A 16,704-nucleotide genomic window follows, 5' to 3' on the forward strand; every position below is an offset into this window, starting at 1 on the left:
ACATTTCTCAACTCCATAAATTTTAAATCGTCCAAATATTCTCTCACATAAAAACAACTCGTTACTATTTAAGTGAAGCTAATCCAAGGATAAAATGGTCATTTGCTTTTATCCGTCTTCTCCAAAATCAAATTTAAGAGTTCAATAACTGATTTAAACATTTGTTTTTTCTTAATAACAGATAGTATTAAATAAATAGTATTAAATAATATTAGTATTTACTGTGTACTAATCCTAGTCCTATTAGGAGTAGTACTCCTTAATCCTAGTCCTATTAGGATTAGTACTCCTTCCTATATCTCCTATATATATCTCCCATGTATTCCCTTATTAGGTTAACACTTCATTACAATCAATATTCCTTCATGGTATCAAGAGCCAGAAAACCTAGATCTTCTTTTCTCTAGGTTTTTTTTCTCTCTCTTTAGGCACCGACCGTTCCCTCTCTTCTCTTGAGCGCCGGCAACCATGACAACCGAGGTGGATCCTCTCGATTCACTTCCTTCTGGCGTTAAACTCCTTCTCAGGCATCTTCATGCCCTGATTCCCGAAAAATTATTAGACATAAATTACCCTACATGGAAAATCACCGTTCTTACAGCCCTTGAGGCCAATTACCTTCTCAAATACGTCGATGGAAGCACAGAACCGCCGCCGGCAGTCATCACCGCCACGGACAAATCAGAAAAAACCAATCCGGCCCATGCCGCCTGGAAAGCCGTGGATGGCCAGATCCGATCATGTTTGATTGCGGTCATCTCTCCCACGGTTCAGAAACATGTCCGATCCTACACAACTGCTTCAGCCCTGTGGACGGCCCTCGCAACACGCTATGCATCAATTTCCCACACTCTCATATTTTTCAATTGCGTGATCGTCTCCACACAATTACCAAAGGCACGAAAACTATGGCGGAGTATTTAGACGAGGTCTCCACCATCATCACAACCCTTGACACCGTGAACGAAATCATTTCTGAAAAATATCTCGTCATGTGCGTCGTTCGGGGGCTCCCATCAGCTTACTCCTCCATTAAACAGGCGGTTCGCATCAGTCCAACGCCCGTTGACCTAGCTACTCTCTCCTCGTGGCTAAAAAGTGAAGAAATCAATGTGGATCTGGAGAGCAAACTTCTTCTCCGAGAAGCCGCTGTTATGGAGCCGGCCACCGCCCTCGCGCAAGCCAGAACTATTGCGGGGGGCGTGGTGGCGGCCGACAGGGGAGTCGCGGCGGCTACGGCAGAAACAACGGAGGCCGCGGGCGCGGCGGTCGGCAGGGCAGTCGTCCACCGTACGACGGTCAGCAGCACGGCAGCAACAACAGCCTGCACTCCTTCGGCAGCGGCGGGCTGTCATCTTCCAGCGGCGGGCAGGGCACTTACGAGCGGGATCTTCCGCTGTTCGTTGCTGGTTTCGGTATGAGGAGAGCCGACATAGTGATAACCGTGCCAATTGTGCATCTCAAGCCGGCCCCTCCTCTGAATGGTTGTTGGATACTGGGGCCAACATGCACGTTACTTACGATCTATCCAAGCTTAAAGCTCCAAATCCATATCATGGCTCCAATGGTATTACTGTTGGCAACGGTGAGTCCCTTAATATTTCTCACACTGGCACGGGTACCATTAAAACCCCCACCGCTATCTTTCACCTAGGTAACCTTACCCACGTCCCTTCTATTAAAACCAATCTCCTTTCAGTTCACCAATTCACAAAAGACAATAATTGCTCACTCTTGTTCACCTCTAATGATTTTCAGATCCTAGACAATACTACCAAGAGGGTGATTTTTCAGGGCCCCTGTGAGCATAGTCTGTACGTTCTTCCTGGCACAAGTTCGTCTGCCCACCCAGTTTCAGAAAGCGTTCCTATGGCTCCGGTGGCTCTTTCGGTTGATGGCCACAGTCTGTTGTGGCACATTCGTCTGGGTCACCCGTCTACTCAAATAATAAATTCTTTAATGTCTCAATTAGGTTTTTCTTCCATTCATGTAAACAATTGTGACTCCTGTTCAATTGCTAAATCTCATAAATTACCTTTTACTTTATCTGAGAAGCGTACAACTGCACCTTTTCAACTTATTCATTCTGACCTATGGGGTCCTACTGTTGTTCCTTCATTTGCTGGTTTTCGCTATTATATTTGTTTTGTGAATGATTTTACAAAATACACTTGGTTGTACTCTCTAAAACACAAATCACAGGCATACACCACCTTTGTCACTTTTGAAAAAATGGTCAAAACACAATTCAATTCTCATGTTAAACTTTTTCAAAGTGACAATGAAAAGGAATATGTAAATAACATCTTTGGCCAGTTTCTGCAATCCCTGGGAATTATACATCAAACCTCCTGTCCATACACTCCCGAACAGAATGGGGTGGCTGAGCGTAAGCATTGCCATCTCATTGAATTGGTGGTTACTCTTCTACATCAATCTCATCTCCCTGTCTCCTTTTGGGTAGAAGCTCTAGCCACCGCAAACTACTTCATTAACAGAATGCCCAGTCACACCCTCTCCAACAAATCACCCTATCAACTCCTATACCAAGAACTTCCCAATTATACCAACCTCCGCGTCTTTGGGTGTCTTACCTACCCTTGGCTACGCCCTCATATTACTCACAAATTACAACCCCGATCTCGTCCTTGTATTTTTTTGGGCTATCATCCTACCTCCAAGGGTTATCGCTGTCTTGACCCACAAACTCATAAAGTCTACATATCTCATCATGTCAAATTTGTCGAAAATGAGTTTCCCTACGAGTCTATTTCCTCCTCCACAAATACATCATTCATTGGCGTCCTTCCCCTTTTTCCAACATACTCACAGGGTCCCTCACCACCTTCCCCCACACCTCCACCCACTATCCAACCACCCCTCATCACCCCTTCGACCGTCACCCACAATACACCCGCAACCACCACCCACACTCACAACCAACCCAAACCACCCCATACCCACAACATCTCCAGCCCGATCTATTTTGGGTCCTTCCCGGCCACCCCCGAATCACCACCGCCCGTGCCACCCCCCAATACTCATCCCATGTTAACCCGTGGCAAAGCCGGTATCTTTAAACCCAATACCTTTCAGGCTACCATACTACCAAATACACCCCTTCCCAATAGTAAACCAACAACCTACTCTGTTGCCTCAAAAAATGCTTATTGGCGTCATGCTATGGATGACGAGTTTAAGGCTTTGACTGATCAGAAAACTTGGGTTCTTGTACCTAAGCCCCATGGGCGGCACCCAGTGGGCTGTAAATGGGTGTACAAAATTAAACACAATGCAGATGACAGTATTTCCAGGTACAAGGCTCGTTTGGTTGCTAAAGGCTACAATCAGGAGTTTGGGCTTAATTACTCCGAGACATTCAGTCCTGTTATTCGGCAGGAAACCATTCGCCTGGTACTGTCACTCGCCGTGCGCAACAATTGGGCTCATCAATCAGTTGGATGTTTCCAATGCTTTTCTTCGTGGCATGCTTGATGAAACTATCTACATGATGCAACCACCGAGCTATGTTGATCCCCGCTTCCCTCAACATGTTTGCAAACTCCAGAAGTCTATGTATGGGCTCAAGCAAGCCCCCCGTGCTTGGTACACACGTCTGAACACGTTCCTCTAGGGACTCGGCTTCACGTGTTGTGTACACGACACGAGTCTGTTTACTCGACATTCAGCACACGGTGCAATCATTCTTCTTGTCTATGTAGATGATATCATTCTTACAGGATCTACTGTAGCTCTCATTTAGGATGTCACTCGAGCTATGCATACTACCTTCAAAATGAAGGACCTTGGCCCGTTACATTATTTTCTGGGAATGGAAGTTTCTCGGACAGGCAGTGGCTTGTTTCTTCATCAGTCAAAATATGCTCGAGATTTGTTGCAGAAAGCTGGACTGGAAAAATGCACCAGTCAACCAACACCGATGGCAGTCTCTTCGTCTACGAATGGAGCCGACACCCCCTTTGCCGATATAACCACTTCCGCAGCCTCATTGGGGATCTACAGTATCTGGCCATTACCCATCCTGACATCCAGTTTACTGTCAACCGAGTTGCTCAGCGCATGCATCAACCAAGTGAACATGATTACCATTGTCTAAAATGCATTCTCAGGTACATTTTTGGCACTCTTGGTCGTTGTTTACTCATTCGACCCGGGGACTTGGAGCTTCAGGGGTTCTCAGATTCAGATTGGGCGAATGATAAAAATGACAGAAAATCTACATCGGGGTTTCTCGTTTTTTGGGGCCAAACCTGATCTCCTGGTGTACAAAAAAATAACCCAAGGTCTCTCGGTCCTCGACTGAAGCTGAATACCGCGCCCTTGCTCTTCTCGCTGCTGAGACCATGTGGGTCACATATATTCTTCGCGAACTCCGCGCCACTCACACTGTTCCTGCTCTCTATTGTGACAACAAATCAACCATCTGTGTGGCTAAGAATCCCGTCCTACACACCAGAATGAAGCATGTTGATACCGTTTGTCTCTTTGTTCGCGATGAAGTTCAGGCCGACACCATGACTGTGCAGTATGTACCCACTGAAAAACAACCGGCTGATATTCTCACCAAGCCTCTCCCGTGACGACAGCACGATTACCTCAGTTCCAAGCTTCCGTTCGCTTCCGCTCAGCTCAGCTTGAGGGGGGATAGTAACAGATAGTATTAAATAAATAGTATTAAATAATATTAGTATTTACTGTGTACTAATCCTAGTCCTATTAGGATTAGTACTCCTTAATCCTAGTCCTATTAGGATTAGTACTCCTTCCTATATCTCCTATATATATCTCCCATGTATTCCCTTATTAGGTTAACACTTCAATACAATCAATATTCCTTCATTTCTTACTGTTAGAGACTTATATGTATCACCTGCTTTCTGTTTCTCTCTTCGAGAAAACAACTTATGGAAGCAGAGACAAATCTTAGATGTGAAGACGAATGGTGCACAATCATAACTAATGCACATTAGTTAAAACATGTCACTCAATATTAATTTGTGTGCTATTTTTATTAAAATAAAAATACAAAATCAATGTAATAACATATAATGAATTTAGTAACTATAATAGATACAACTTACTTTTGTGAGTTGTTTATTATTTATCTTCAATTTGTAGTTTGTACATGAGGCCGCTAGTTCAAAATTACCAACTCTCCTTATTTTTATCAATTTTTTTAAAGAAAAATCAACAAAAAGAAACATATTAAGTGGGATTCAAACTCAATTTCATCACCTCAAAACAAAGATATACTCAATATTTAAATCGATGCATTCAATTAGTTTTAGTATTATATTAAATTTATTAAAATATATCTTTTATTCAAGCTATATAACATATATATATATAGTTAATAGATACACTACTCTCTCAGATAAGTATGTGTGTCCGCCTCAAAATAGAAGCAACAATGATATAATATATAAATATTAATTTTTTCAAGATTCAATCCGATGATTGTTGTAGTTATTTTTTATAAAAAAAAAACAAATTTGTAACAATTTTTGGCTCATTAGAAAATACTAAATATTAATTTTATAAAATTTCTTTTACGAATTCGTCCTTAATGTGACGTCCCGCCATCTATCCAGGCAGATCGCCACCTATCCACGCAGATTGCAGCATGCAAATGGGGACAGGCGGCCCAAAAGTTCAGCAGACGAAGGGGCAGGCAGTCCAAGTGTGCAGCAGACGGAGGGACAGGCTAGACTAACAGCCATGAAGCTTGAGTGGGTCGACGAGAGGAAGAGGTTAACATTGGCAGCAACCATCGCAAGTTCGAGAGAAGACAATGGTGCTGAAAAGACCTTGCCACCGCGCATGAGGGTTCCAAGTAGGAACACTGCCATGATGAAAAAGAAGCTGCCCAGGCACTTGCCTCCTATGAAGGAGGAAGTTCGAAAGATCGGGTCGAGAAAGCAAGGGCAATCGATGAAGAGGCTACTCGAAGGGATTGATCGAGGACGCGAGTTGATGATCGCACGGTAAAAATCGACGCCGATACAGTCGCAATACGACGCGGTTGTCGCATCATTAGGTGGAGGAGATTGTGACGTCCCGCCATCTATCCAGGCAGATCGCCACCTATCCAGGCAGATTGCAGCATGCAAATAGGGATAGGCGGCCCAAAAATTCAGCAGACGAAGGGGCAGGCAGTCCAAGTGTGCAGCAGATGGAGGGGCAGCAGCCTTCAGCCTTGGAGAGGCTTGTGCAGGCCCTCTAGAACCTTGGGGCAGATTAGAGAAATCTAGGAGTCCCTTTTGGAAGAGTTAGAAACATTCTAGGAATGTAGACATGTCTTGAGTGCATGTACTTAGGGACTTGTATAACAACATTTATTTACTCTTAGTCATTAGAGTAGTATAAATAGGAGAGTCATTGTATTTGTAAATCATCCATCAATTGACTAATAAGATACAGTCCTCTCTTCCAAAATTCTGCCTTTTGTCTTTCTTCTTATTTCTCTTAACGATCCAAGTAGTAAAAGGCTTACTTGAGTTTACGAGATCGTGCAAAAATCGTGAGTAAACCGTCAAGTTCCGCACGAAGTCTTATCAGAATAAAAAAAGCCGTGACATTAAGGTCTTAAAAATTATAAAAATTATCATGCTAAAAAATGTCAAATGTAAATGCAATTTAGAAAATCATAATTATAACTCTAGTCTTATTACTTGTCAACTAAAAAAAAAAATCACATTTCTCATCCCCACAATTTTTAAATTATCCAACCTTTGTTGCACAAAAAAAAAATAAAAAAATAAAGCATTACAATTTAAGCAAACTTAAAACAAAGGATAAAATAGTCATTTTATTATTCGCGCTTTCCCATAAAAAGAAATAGTATAAAAGTTTGAAACGTAAGAAGCTCACTCACTTAAGCTTCTTTGTCTTTTTTCCCTTCTGTTGCAGTTTTGTTTGTATTGCCTTTTTCTTCCTTCATTTAAATTCCATGTTATCTCCTTTTCATCATCGCCTTCTGTTTCTTCCCTCTTTAAGTTCCTTTGCTTCCTTCCTTCTCCTATAATTTGTATCAGTCAATTGATAGCTTTAATCAGTTTTCTTGTGCTTCTAATTCGGTTTCACCGGAAAACTTGTGAAAGCAGAGGCGAAAGCAATATCGATTTCTGTGCTGTTTGTATCGCCTCCTTCTGTTTCTTCTTTGTCTTGTTATTATCGGCGTCTGTTCTTCGTTCTAAGTTCCTTAGTCTCCTCCTCTATAGTTTGTATCGGTGAACGAAATCTGAAGGATGTCGACAGCTCCGGCCGGTTCCTGTGCTCCCATGATCGCCAGCGGTGAAATGGATTCGGTTTCAGCTGTTTTAAATGGTAACAAGGTGGAGATACTTGTTCCTTTAGAGAGGACAGCAGGTGGAAGCGGGAAGAAAGTGAGGGTTGAGGTTCCGAGGAACTGGTTGATTCCGTCAGCTAGATCGACGGATCATGCTCAGTTGTTGGTTCAGAACCACCAGAATTTCAAGGTGAGTGGGATGCCGGCGAGGATTATGATGTTTAAGGATGGATCGTGGGTGGATTTCGAGAAAAGTGCCATGGATGTGCTGGTTTCAGCTTTTGTGAGTGGCGAGGCTATGGTTGAGACGGTAATGGGAGGGTTTACATTCATTTTTGATTTTTATCGAATGATAGGAATCAATTTGGACAGTGGGAATGAGCTGCCCATAGCTTGGATTGATGTCGGTGGTAACAGTTTTTACCCTAAGGTCTTCGTTGAGGGTTCAGAAAATCTCGATAAAAACGAGGTAAATGTTGATGAAAAGTTCTCCTCGGAGAATGGTAAGGTTGAATTTGAGATAAAAATCATTGAGAGGAACTCAGCTGGAGAGGTGTTAGGAAAGAGGAAGATGGGAAGTGAGGAAAACGAAGTGGTGAGGGAAGTAGGAAGTTCCTCTAGGGATGTGATAGAGCAGCGTGTTGTCTCTACACCTACTGAATTGCTTCCACCGAAGTGGCCTAGAACAAGGTCATTGGGGAACGAGGAGGAAAGCTATCGGAAGGCAAGTAGTTTACTGATTTCTATTTTGAAAGTTGGTGTTACAGTCACTGCTGTTCATCAGTGCACTAGAACCGGGCCAGTGGAACAGGCCCGGTTAGAAGTTTTCGTAAATAATGCGAAGATAGTGAAGAGAAGGAGAGGGGACCCCAGTGTTCAGTATGCCTGGTATGGTACATCCTCGGCAAAAATTGATAGTATCATGCGGCGCGGTTTTGAAATGCCAAGAATCATACCGGGTATTCAGACTCACGGTGTTGGTATATACATGTCGCCTTTATACTCACCTCAAAAGAGGTATGCGCTGCTCTTGAACTAGTTGATTATTTGTGTTTTCTTAATTGTTGCTTATGCTCATTTATTTTTTGGTACTTGTTATTGGTTGTGTGTGCAGTCACATGATGTGCGAGGTAGATGAAAATGGTGAAAAGCATATCATGTTATGTCGAGTTATAGTGGGAAAGCTCGAGAAGGTTGAGTTAGGATCTCAGCAGCTGTTTCCGTCAAGTGCGGAGTTCGATACTGGAGTTGATGACTTAATCAATCCAAAGCTGCATGTGATATGGTGTAGCAATATGAACACCCACATTCTACCCATATTTATAGTCAGTTATAAATCTGGCTGTCATATGTCAGGTATGTATTGCTCCTTTTCATTATACATTCCTTTCAATTACTTTTAGTTGTTGCAAGAGAAACGGAACAGTTAAGTGTATTTATACAGGTTGACTGAATGGTAGTGCTCATAGCGCATTGATTCTATAGATTGTATAGCTCCAATCAGGTAAGTTTGGATTTCCCTTTTTAACACTGGTTATTCAAGTAATTATTATATACATGTGATGAATCTGGTTTTAAGACCATAATTTTGATCTTGACTTCTAATACAAATTGTTCACAGGAAGGCAAAGTAGGAAAAAGAATTTCATGACAGTTACAATCTCTTGTTGGTGAGGACTTGTTGCATTCAATTATTCAGGAAGAAGTTGTTTTAGTGATGAAATGGGATGTTTTCTCGTTGATAAGTCCAACTTGTACAAAAGAAGTTGTTTTAGTGATATTATTAAAAGGCTCAGGATGTTTTTGCCTTTTAATGAAGTAAAACCTGTTCAAACAACTACCTCTGGAATTTTGGTTGGAAATCGTCTAGCTATAATGTGCACATCCCGCCTAATTTAAGTGAGGAGGCTTGAGTATGGCTTCACAGAAATATGAGTTCTTCATGTTCTTTGGATATTGTGTGGGCCTTCTCGTGTTTGGATTTTAACCTTTTCCTTTTTATTTTATCTATATCACTCTATGGAACTTGGGAGACTTTTACATATATTTTGCATATATCTCTACTTGCCAGAAAGAAAATCACATTCATTTGATCACGATCCTTGTCAGAATTAGCTGCTTAAGTTGGTCGTTGATATTTCCTATGCTTTGAAATGGTTATTTAATCAGGGCCTTGCTTTACTCGTGCATGATGCATATACGTAGTGTTGCATGTGAGTAGTTTTTTATTTGAAACGCTCTATGTTAGTGAAGCTCGAGGCATGAATTCTAGGACGTGCCTGATTTTGAGTTGTGACTAGGATGCTAGACTATGTTAACAAACACACCCTTCAATTTATGTGACTTAATTTTAAGTTTGTTCCAAAAGAATGCTCCCTGTTTAAATTTGGGAACAATTTATGTGTAACTTCCCACTCTTACTTTGAAGACAAGCTTTTATAGCCACATACTTCAACTATGTTCAGGTCTTTGGATTTCACTGGAAGAAGAACAGTAGAAATCTTCTTTCAGTTAACTGATTTCCTGCTTAATCATGTGTGTATTATGCCACGGGGTGGGAAGATATATATATTGCCTGTTCTTAGGGTGAGATAAGATCTCATTACCACTTGGAGGTCCTTGCATAGTCATGATAAAGGTAAAATATTTAAGAGAATGTTTTAGCAATTTTCATAAATAAATTAACTAGAAGCAACTTATGTGATCAGTTGTTGCTTGTGGATTAGAAGTTAACAATCTGTCTATGACACGTGGCAAATATGACTGTGGAGTAAAATGTGGACACTAGGTGCTTACCCTCATGCTTGTGTTGCTGATTAAAAGATGAGTAATTTTCCTTTAAATGAGGTAGGTGTACTTGCATGTCTAGTGGATGCTTTAACTTCTCAAGGCTGTCTGCTTTTAATGGAATTAGGGTTATATATCTAGTTATTTTCAGTGTAAGAATGGAAAATTACTGGAAGAAGTTCTGTATCAGATATAGTTGAGGTTATAACAGTTGATGGCTAGCGGCAGTAGTGCGTTTGTAAATTATGTCAGCATACAGGGGTATCATGTTTTTCAGCACACTACTTTCCTTTATACAAGAATGCAAAGTTTTTGAATGTTTATATTGATCTATACTATTCACCAACTACATGTACCCTGGATCATATCCTCTATTTGCTGGTTTGCATATTTAGCTTGATGAATGATTCAAAGATGCTTAACTGGGTTAATAAGTCTCTACTCGTAAGTTGTAGAGGGCATAACAGATAGTTGGCAAAATAGGACACATGAAATGTGATTTCAACCTTCCATTGATGGCCAACCAGGGCCAACTTTATTCTTGAACTCAAAACTGAATAAAAATCTATTTGGGTTGGGTTTTATAAATGAGGAGGTTTTCAACTTAGTTTTCTATTGGAAGATCTTCCTAGTCTTAGTGCCAAATCTAGCTACATAGCAGTAAGAAAACCATAATTTCTTTGCTGTGCTTATATTCACTTCGGTGTATTGCAGTTTTTGTTTGTTCAGTTACTTTGTGAGCGTCTCCATCTGTTTGTTATTTCTCTGGAATAGACAGTAAGTTGGGGGTTGACCTTATATTCCTTTCGTTCGGCACAAGGTTCAAGAATCAGTTAGATGTTTCTATCCATATCATAGATGTTGTGTACCTTCACTTTGACTCTTCACTTTTTCTTCTAGTACATATGTGACCCTCAACCTGTATTTTTTGCCAGCTCACATACTGTTCTTTCAAATAATTGTAGAGGATTAGTGTAATTTGAGCACTTTAGTCGGAATCCAATGGCAAACATCTTTGTTTCATGCAGAGTTTAAGACAGAATAAGATGGAGAAAAGTGGAAAAAGATCATAAATTGGTATTTGATCCATGTTATTAGTATATCTTGAGTGAGCCGCCTTTTCTTGTAAATTAGATGCTACAACAACTATAGGCCTTAGTCCCAAACAAGTTGGGGTCAGGTATATGAACTTTCACTGACCATGTTCTCCATTGAAGCTCAATCCATATCATTATCGTACCAAACAAAGTTAAATGTAATAGAAGTAATTGTAGTAGTACCAATAGTAATAATAGTAGTAATATTAGAAGTTCTCTATATTTTCACTGGCATATATAAATCTATCATAAGATCAAGATAAACCTATGAAAGCAGTAGATTCAAATTAGCGTACTAACAAGACTAAAACTTATTCCCAACTAGTAGATATGACATATATGGAACCTTTTTTTATTTCTCTTAAATTAGATGACTTGGTGAAGTTATCTTGTGGGTTTTCACTTCTCTCGCTGGTGGAATGTCAGTAGTGAAAATATTGTACTTTGCTGTCATTTGAATGATGCAGTGGTTGTTATTTTTTCCATTTCCACCTTTAACTACCATTATTCCAAAAGATATCTCATCTTCCTTTTTCACGATACACACGTTGGGTAGTATCTATTGTACAGCCTTGAAAAACATGAGTTTGGTCTTTTCACCATCACTTATTTCAATGAGTTTCAACAAGTTTGTATGTTTTCTTCGCGGGCACCCTTCTTGCTTGATTGTCCAAATAGTGAAAGCACTATTATGAACTGCTAATCTTAATCAAGCTTTTAATTTCATGATGGTGTTCATGGAATCATCAATGTTTGTCATGATTTCTCATAAACACGCACTGTTGAATTTCCCTACAAATGAAATAATTACCAGAAAGGTGTTCTGACAAGTTAAATAGCATGAATGTGGATATATAACATAGAGGCTAAAATTCTCCATGTATCAACTAGTTGCAACTGATCTGAATTGCTGAGTTTCATATGAATTCCTTTTTGATATAACAGATTATTTATTTAAGCATATTTGTCATCCTCTTATAATTTGGAGTAATAAGTGATGATTGTTGGACTACGAATGCAGTATGTTGAAGACCCATGAGTTTATCTAGATTTATTAGGTAGTTATTAATGTTTCATTATGGCATGTATTTTTTTGAAACTAATAACGTTTGTATTTCATATAGTTCTTAGGTAGTACTGGAAAACCATATTTACAAATAAGCAGAAAGTAAGTACAATCTATCCAAAAACTGAACCAATTCTAAATGGACCCTAAAACATCTATGATTGACTCAGTTTCATTGGAGTAAACATTTTACACCAAAAGCAAGAACAACAAAATACACTTAAGCTTCACTTCCTGCAGGTTGTTGTTCCTATTATCAAAACATCTCGTTTCTCTCCCTCCATATAGTCCACCAAATACAAGCAGGGATCATCCTCCATCTTTTTCTGTTTGTAGCCCCCAAGTTCAGCCATCTCCCGATTGAATAGAGTCTCATGAATCTTGCTAGGCATGCTCCCAATATATTGAAATGAGTGTTTTACCATAATACTCATATTAATTGATGTTTAATATTAGGTCTTGGAAAATGATTTGGTGAATAAGTAATTAATGCTAAGGGTAAAACATGGAAAAAATTAGTTGTCTTTATAAAAGTGACAAGTAAAAGTGAATATCTATGTTTGGAATGGTGGACAAAAGTGAACGAAGGGGGAGTACATCTTAAATTTCAATTAAATTTTAGTTGTTTAATAGATCACAGTACACTACAAGAATCTGATTACCAGAATCTGAGTACTAATTAGATACTCCCTTAGGTATATCTTTAATGACTATAGGTCATCTTCTGTTCTACTCAATGTTACCTTATCTAAAGAGTTATTGAAAGGGACAAAAAGCTGACCTGTCCTATTACATTTTTTTCTCTTCAGTTAAAAGAACATTTTCTCTGTCTTGTTTCTCCTCGTAACGGTCTTGTGGATTTTTTTTCAGGCTGTAATCTTCTTGGACTTGGATAATTCATGTAAGAGTGCCCATTGTATCAGTTTGTTTCTTCATTTTATTTATCATAAACAGCACTTTTACATAAGTTCCCTTGCCAATGAAATAATTACCGCAAAAGAAATGTGGCAATTTAAGCAACATGAAAATACAAATATTTTATAAAGTAGCTTGCTAAATTTACCGTGTATTAATTACTTGTGACTTGTAAACATGCTGAGAATCATAATAAATTCTTTCTTGGTTATATTTGAGAAGTTCTTCCTTAGCGGTCTCCATTAACTCATGAGTGACATAGCGAAGACTCATTAGTTTTGTCCAGATTTATCCGGTAGTAATAACTTCAATACTCACGTTGGTTGTTTGTAAAGAATAAATACACATGACAACTTTGAAATTTTTTTTTAGCTTTTAATAGTTTACAGTACATTATAAATCTGATTATGCACAATAATGGAACAGTATCTGATTTAGTGAATTTTACACCTGATTAATTACTCTTTGGGCACATATTTCACATGGCTATAATCTAATTTTTTGCTCTTTGCAATCGTACCTTTGCTTATTATCTATTCAAAGGATGAAAATGTTAAGCTATTTTGCACACTGCTTTTTGACTGTGTGTCGTCTCTCCTTCGGTATAGGTCTTACTGACTACTCATTAGGCCCACGACCTTCTTGGACTTGGATGCTTTATGTTAGGGCGCACAAGATATCAGCACTTGTCTCCTAATTTGATGGAGTTGTTTCACTTCTCAAAGGTTTTCATCACTATTCGTTCGTCATATCATTGTTATATGAAGGAGTGGAAAAGGAAAGAGATCACATTCTTCTTCGACTGTTGTCTGATCTCTTGTCACTCACATTAACTGGTTAACTAACGTCTTTGCAGGGCTAAGACCTTTTGGACCTAATTGTTTCACGTATTAAGGTACTCCGGTACAAGTTCCTTTTGCTTAATTTTCTGTGTTTATAATAAACTTCGGATAAGTGTCTTGTAGAAGAAGAAAGTTACTGCATTTTTTCTCAATGTCTCATCAGCTGATCGAAATATCACAGAATCTAGTGAAGGTGAGGTGAGTGTGAAAATCTTAGTGATTGGATGGCCTGAAAAACTGTACTTAGCACGTTTTGCTTTAATGAGCAAGCAAAGACTATGATGCAAGTGAGGTGCTAATAGTTCAGTTGTATTTCCATATCTTTAGTGAAGCTTTCTTATGGCTGGTTGCTACATGAAAAAAAATGTGGTCATCTTTCATGAGCAAAATAGTGGGCTCCAAGCTTCCCCTTTTGCTTTATTCTTGAAGGTTTATCTGTTATTTTCTTGACCAGCTATCATCTACACAATTGAAGTGATTGGTCCAAGTATATTCTTTCCAACAGATTATCTTGTCCTAGCATGCAAGATAGTTGGTTGTCACTTGCTGTTGCTTCATTATTCAGGTTCATCTTATATTTGTCACCAGCTGTTGCTTTATTCTTCAAGGTTTATCTGTTATTTTCTTCTCCGGCTATTCATCCATGCCACTGAAGTAATTGGTCCAAGTATGTTCTCACCGACAGGTTTTGTCCCAACATGCAAGGTAGTTGGCTGTCACCAGCTGTTGCTTCATTCTTCAAGTTCATTTCACAGTGTCACAGGTGTTTGTCTTGAGTGCATTCTTTTCATCAGGTTCTGACACAACCCCCCCCCCCCTTTTTCTAGCTGCCTTTCCTTTTGACTTTGTTCTGATTGCTTGGCTAGAAGGTGTATTGGTTGTGGGGGAGGACTGCAGAATAATAGTTAATGGATTGTCATTACGTAATCCCCATGTGGTGGTGCTTTTGTTGCTCCTTACTACACTAGTGGCCTCTGAAGGATCAGAACCACAATTTTTAGCTGGTAGTCCTGTCTAAACTAATTGAGATAGATAGAGGATATGTCAAAATTGAGATGGGGGAGATAAAAAGGAAGGCCTATCTGTGTTAATCAATAAACATCATAATATAGTCCACAAATTGCAATAGAGAAATTAATCTGAAAATAATCATTTCATATTTCACGATAGCATGTTAGTCCTTGAGTATTCATTCTGTTAGCGAAAGAAGTTTTGCGATTTTCTGTCACACGGCGGAGATGTAGAAATTAAAACCTTACAATCTATTTTGAAAAAGAATTGGTAGGACTAACTCATCTTTAAAAATAGAATTTAAAACCTTACAACCTATATAGAAGAAGAATTGGTAGGGACTAAGTCCTTTTTAAAACCAGTAGTTGATTTTGAACCTACACTCAAGTCTCTCTAGGAGTTCGGCGCAGGTATTTGATTAATTCTATGGTTTGGACCATCTCAGATCTGCTACATGTTGGTACGTAAATCAGATATTTCATGTTGATGTTGATCTGGAGAGCAGTTTTGGCGGGTATGTATGGTGTGTTAACATTCTTTCAACTATCTTCATAAAAATATATTGTTTGACAACCAAAGTTTACCATTGCAAAAGAGAACAGGATATTTTCACCTTTTACTGTCATCCATTAAGCTATGTTTATACTGCTACTGGTCTGAGATTGCAGATGTATTCTTTGAGGGTCGAGGTTTACTATGTCATGTTAAGACATGCAAGATTCATCAATAATCCGTTGTAGTCTAGTCGTTAGGATACTCGGTTCTCACCCGAGAGACCCGGGTTCAATTCCCGGCAACGGAATGAACATAAACATGACATACTAAACATTGGGTCGGTTTCATTTTTCTGCTACAAGAAGTGTAATATTGTTGTAGATAAACAAGGAAGATATGATCTTATGAGTCCGATGCCTGCAAAGATAAATACAGTCTAATGTGAGTATAAATAATTTTCGAATGAAATTTTGTAACAGTACTGAATCCTAGTCTTTTGAACTCAATTTGCAGGCAGTTAGATACACGAATTATCTCGCGTTGGTATCCTCCATGTGGCGCAACGTAAGCAGTTTATTCTTGTGGCAAACATGAACAATCTATCTGATGCTTTAAGGTGCTCTTTCATAGACTTAAAAATAGATTGGCAGGACCTCTGGTTTATTTTTTCAACTGATCTGCATCTCTCCGAAGCCTCCGTTTTTTGTATATAAGTTTAACATGTCATTGCTCTATATAGGGGCAAATCGAGTCAGTTGTATCCAGTGAATTCTGCAAAAATTCTAAGCAAGTTGATGGTAAGAATTTTATTTATATCGATCGAGTACTTACTTGGTCGTGGTAACACACAACTTGATCAACTCAAAAGCCCTGATACAGTTGGATTGTCATCATTGAGTGTTGATTCTTCACAAACAACAGGTTCATCCTCCTAGATTTTGTAAAGAAACCACTCTTTTTTCAACTTTTGCAGGTGTTGGTTGATTATAACATCTCTTTTGCTGGGATTATCATAGAGTATTACTTCTAGGATTCAGAAACATTTATATGGTGTTAAAAGGGAATTTTCATCGAGGCTTTAGAGATGGAATAGATTACATGTACTTTTCTTCAATAAAAATTCAAGCTTAGTAGAGAAATTCTTTATAAGCAAAAAAAGAAATTCTAAGAAATGGCTAGAAT

At 39.0% G+C, this 16,704-nt stretch overlaps 1 protein-coding gene and 1 non-coding gene across 15 annotated transcripts; both read left to right on the plus strand.

Annotated features, from left to right (window-relative positions):
- The first annotated feature begins 6,677 nt into the window (after positions 1-6,677).
- LOC101250212 (inactive poly [ADP-ribose] polymerase RCD1-like) lies at positions 6,678-16,655 on the plus strand. 14 transcript variants are annotated; one of them, XM_069297393.1, is made up of 13 exons: positions 6,678-8,326; positions 8,424-8,665; positions 8,754-8,813; positions 8,931-8,979; positions 13,130-13,160; positions 13,783-13,899; positions 14,031-14,069; positions 14,471-14,581; positions 14,702-14,810; positions 15,473-15,550; positions 16,036-16,086; positions 16,262-16,319; positions 16,496-16,655. In XM_069297393.1, exons 1-3 carry the CDS (start codon positions 7,269-7,271, stop codon positions 8,756-8,758), a joined length of 1,305 nt encoding a protein of 434 aa, XP_069153494.1. In that variant the 5' UTR covers positions 6,678-7,268; the 3' UTR covers positions 8,759-8,813; positions 8,931-8,979; positions 13,130-13,160; positions 13,783-13,899; positions 14,031-14,069; positions 14,471-14,581; positions 14,702-14,810; positions 15,473-15,550; positions 16,036-16,086; positions 16,262-16,319; positions 16,496-16,655. The 14 variants fall into 14 exon arrangements, with proteins under 14 accessions (XP_069153494.1, XP_069153493.1, XP_069153488.1 ...); XM_069297392.1 differs by having other exon boundaries at positions 15,473-15,541; XM_069297387.1 differs by having other exon boundaries at positions 14,702-14,779; positions 15,473-15,541; positions 16,036-16,138.
- On the plus strand, positions 15,758-15,829 carry TRNAE-CUC (transfer RNA glutamic acid (anticodon CUC)). The gene has a single exon. It is a non-coding gene; the product is annotated as a tRNA-Glu (tRNA).
- Positions 16,656-16,704: the final 49 nt, after the last annotated feature.

Source organism: Solanum lycopersicum, chromosome 4, assembly GCF_036512215.1.
Source record: "Solanum lycopersicum chromosome 4, SLM_r2.1".
Taxonomy (NCBI): domain Eukaryota; kingdom Viridiplantae; phylum Streptophyta; class Magnoliopsida; order Solanales; family Solanaceae; genus Solanum; species Solanum lycopersicum.

Coding starts and splice junctions, on each gene's coding strand:
- LOC101250212 (XM_069297384.1), top strand. CDS start 7,269: ATGTCGACAGCTCCGGCCGGTTCCTGTGCTCCCATGATCGCCAGCGGT. Junction 8,327..8,423: donor TTATACTCACCTCAAAAGAG/GTATGCGCTGCT, acceptor TTGTGTGTGCAG/TCACATGATGTGCGAGGTAG.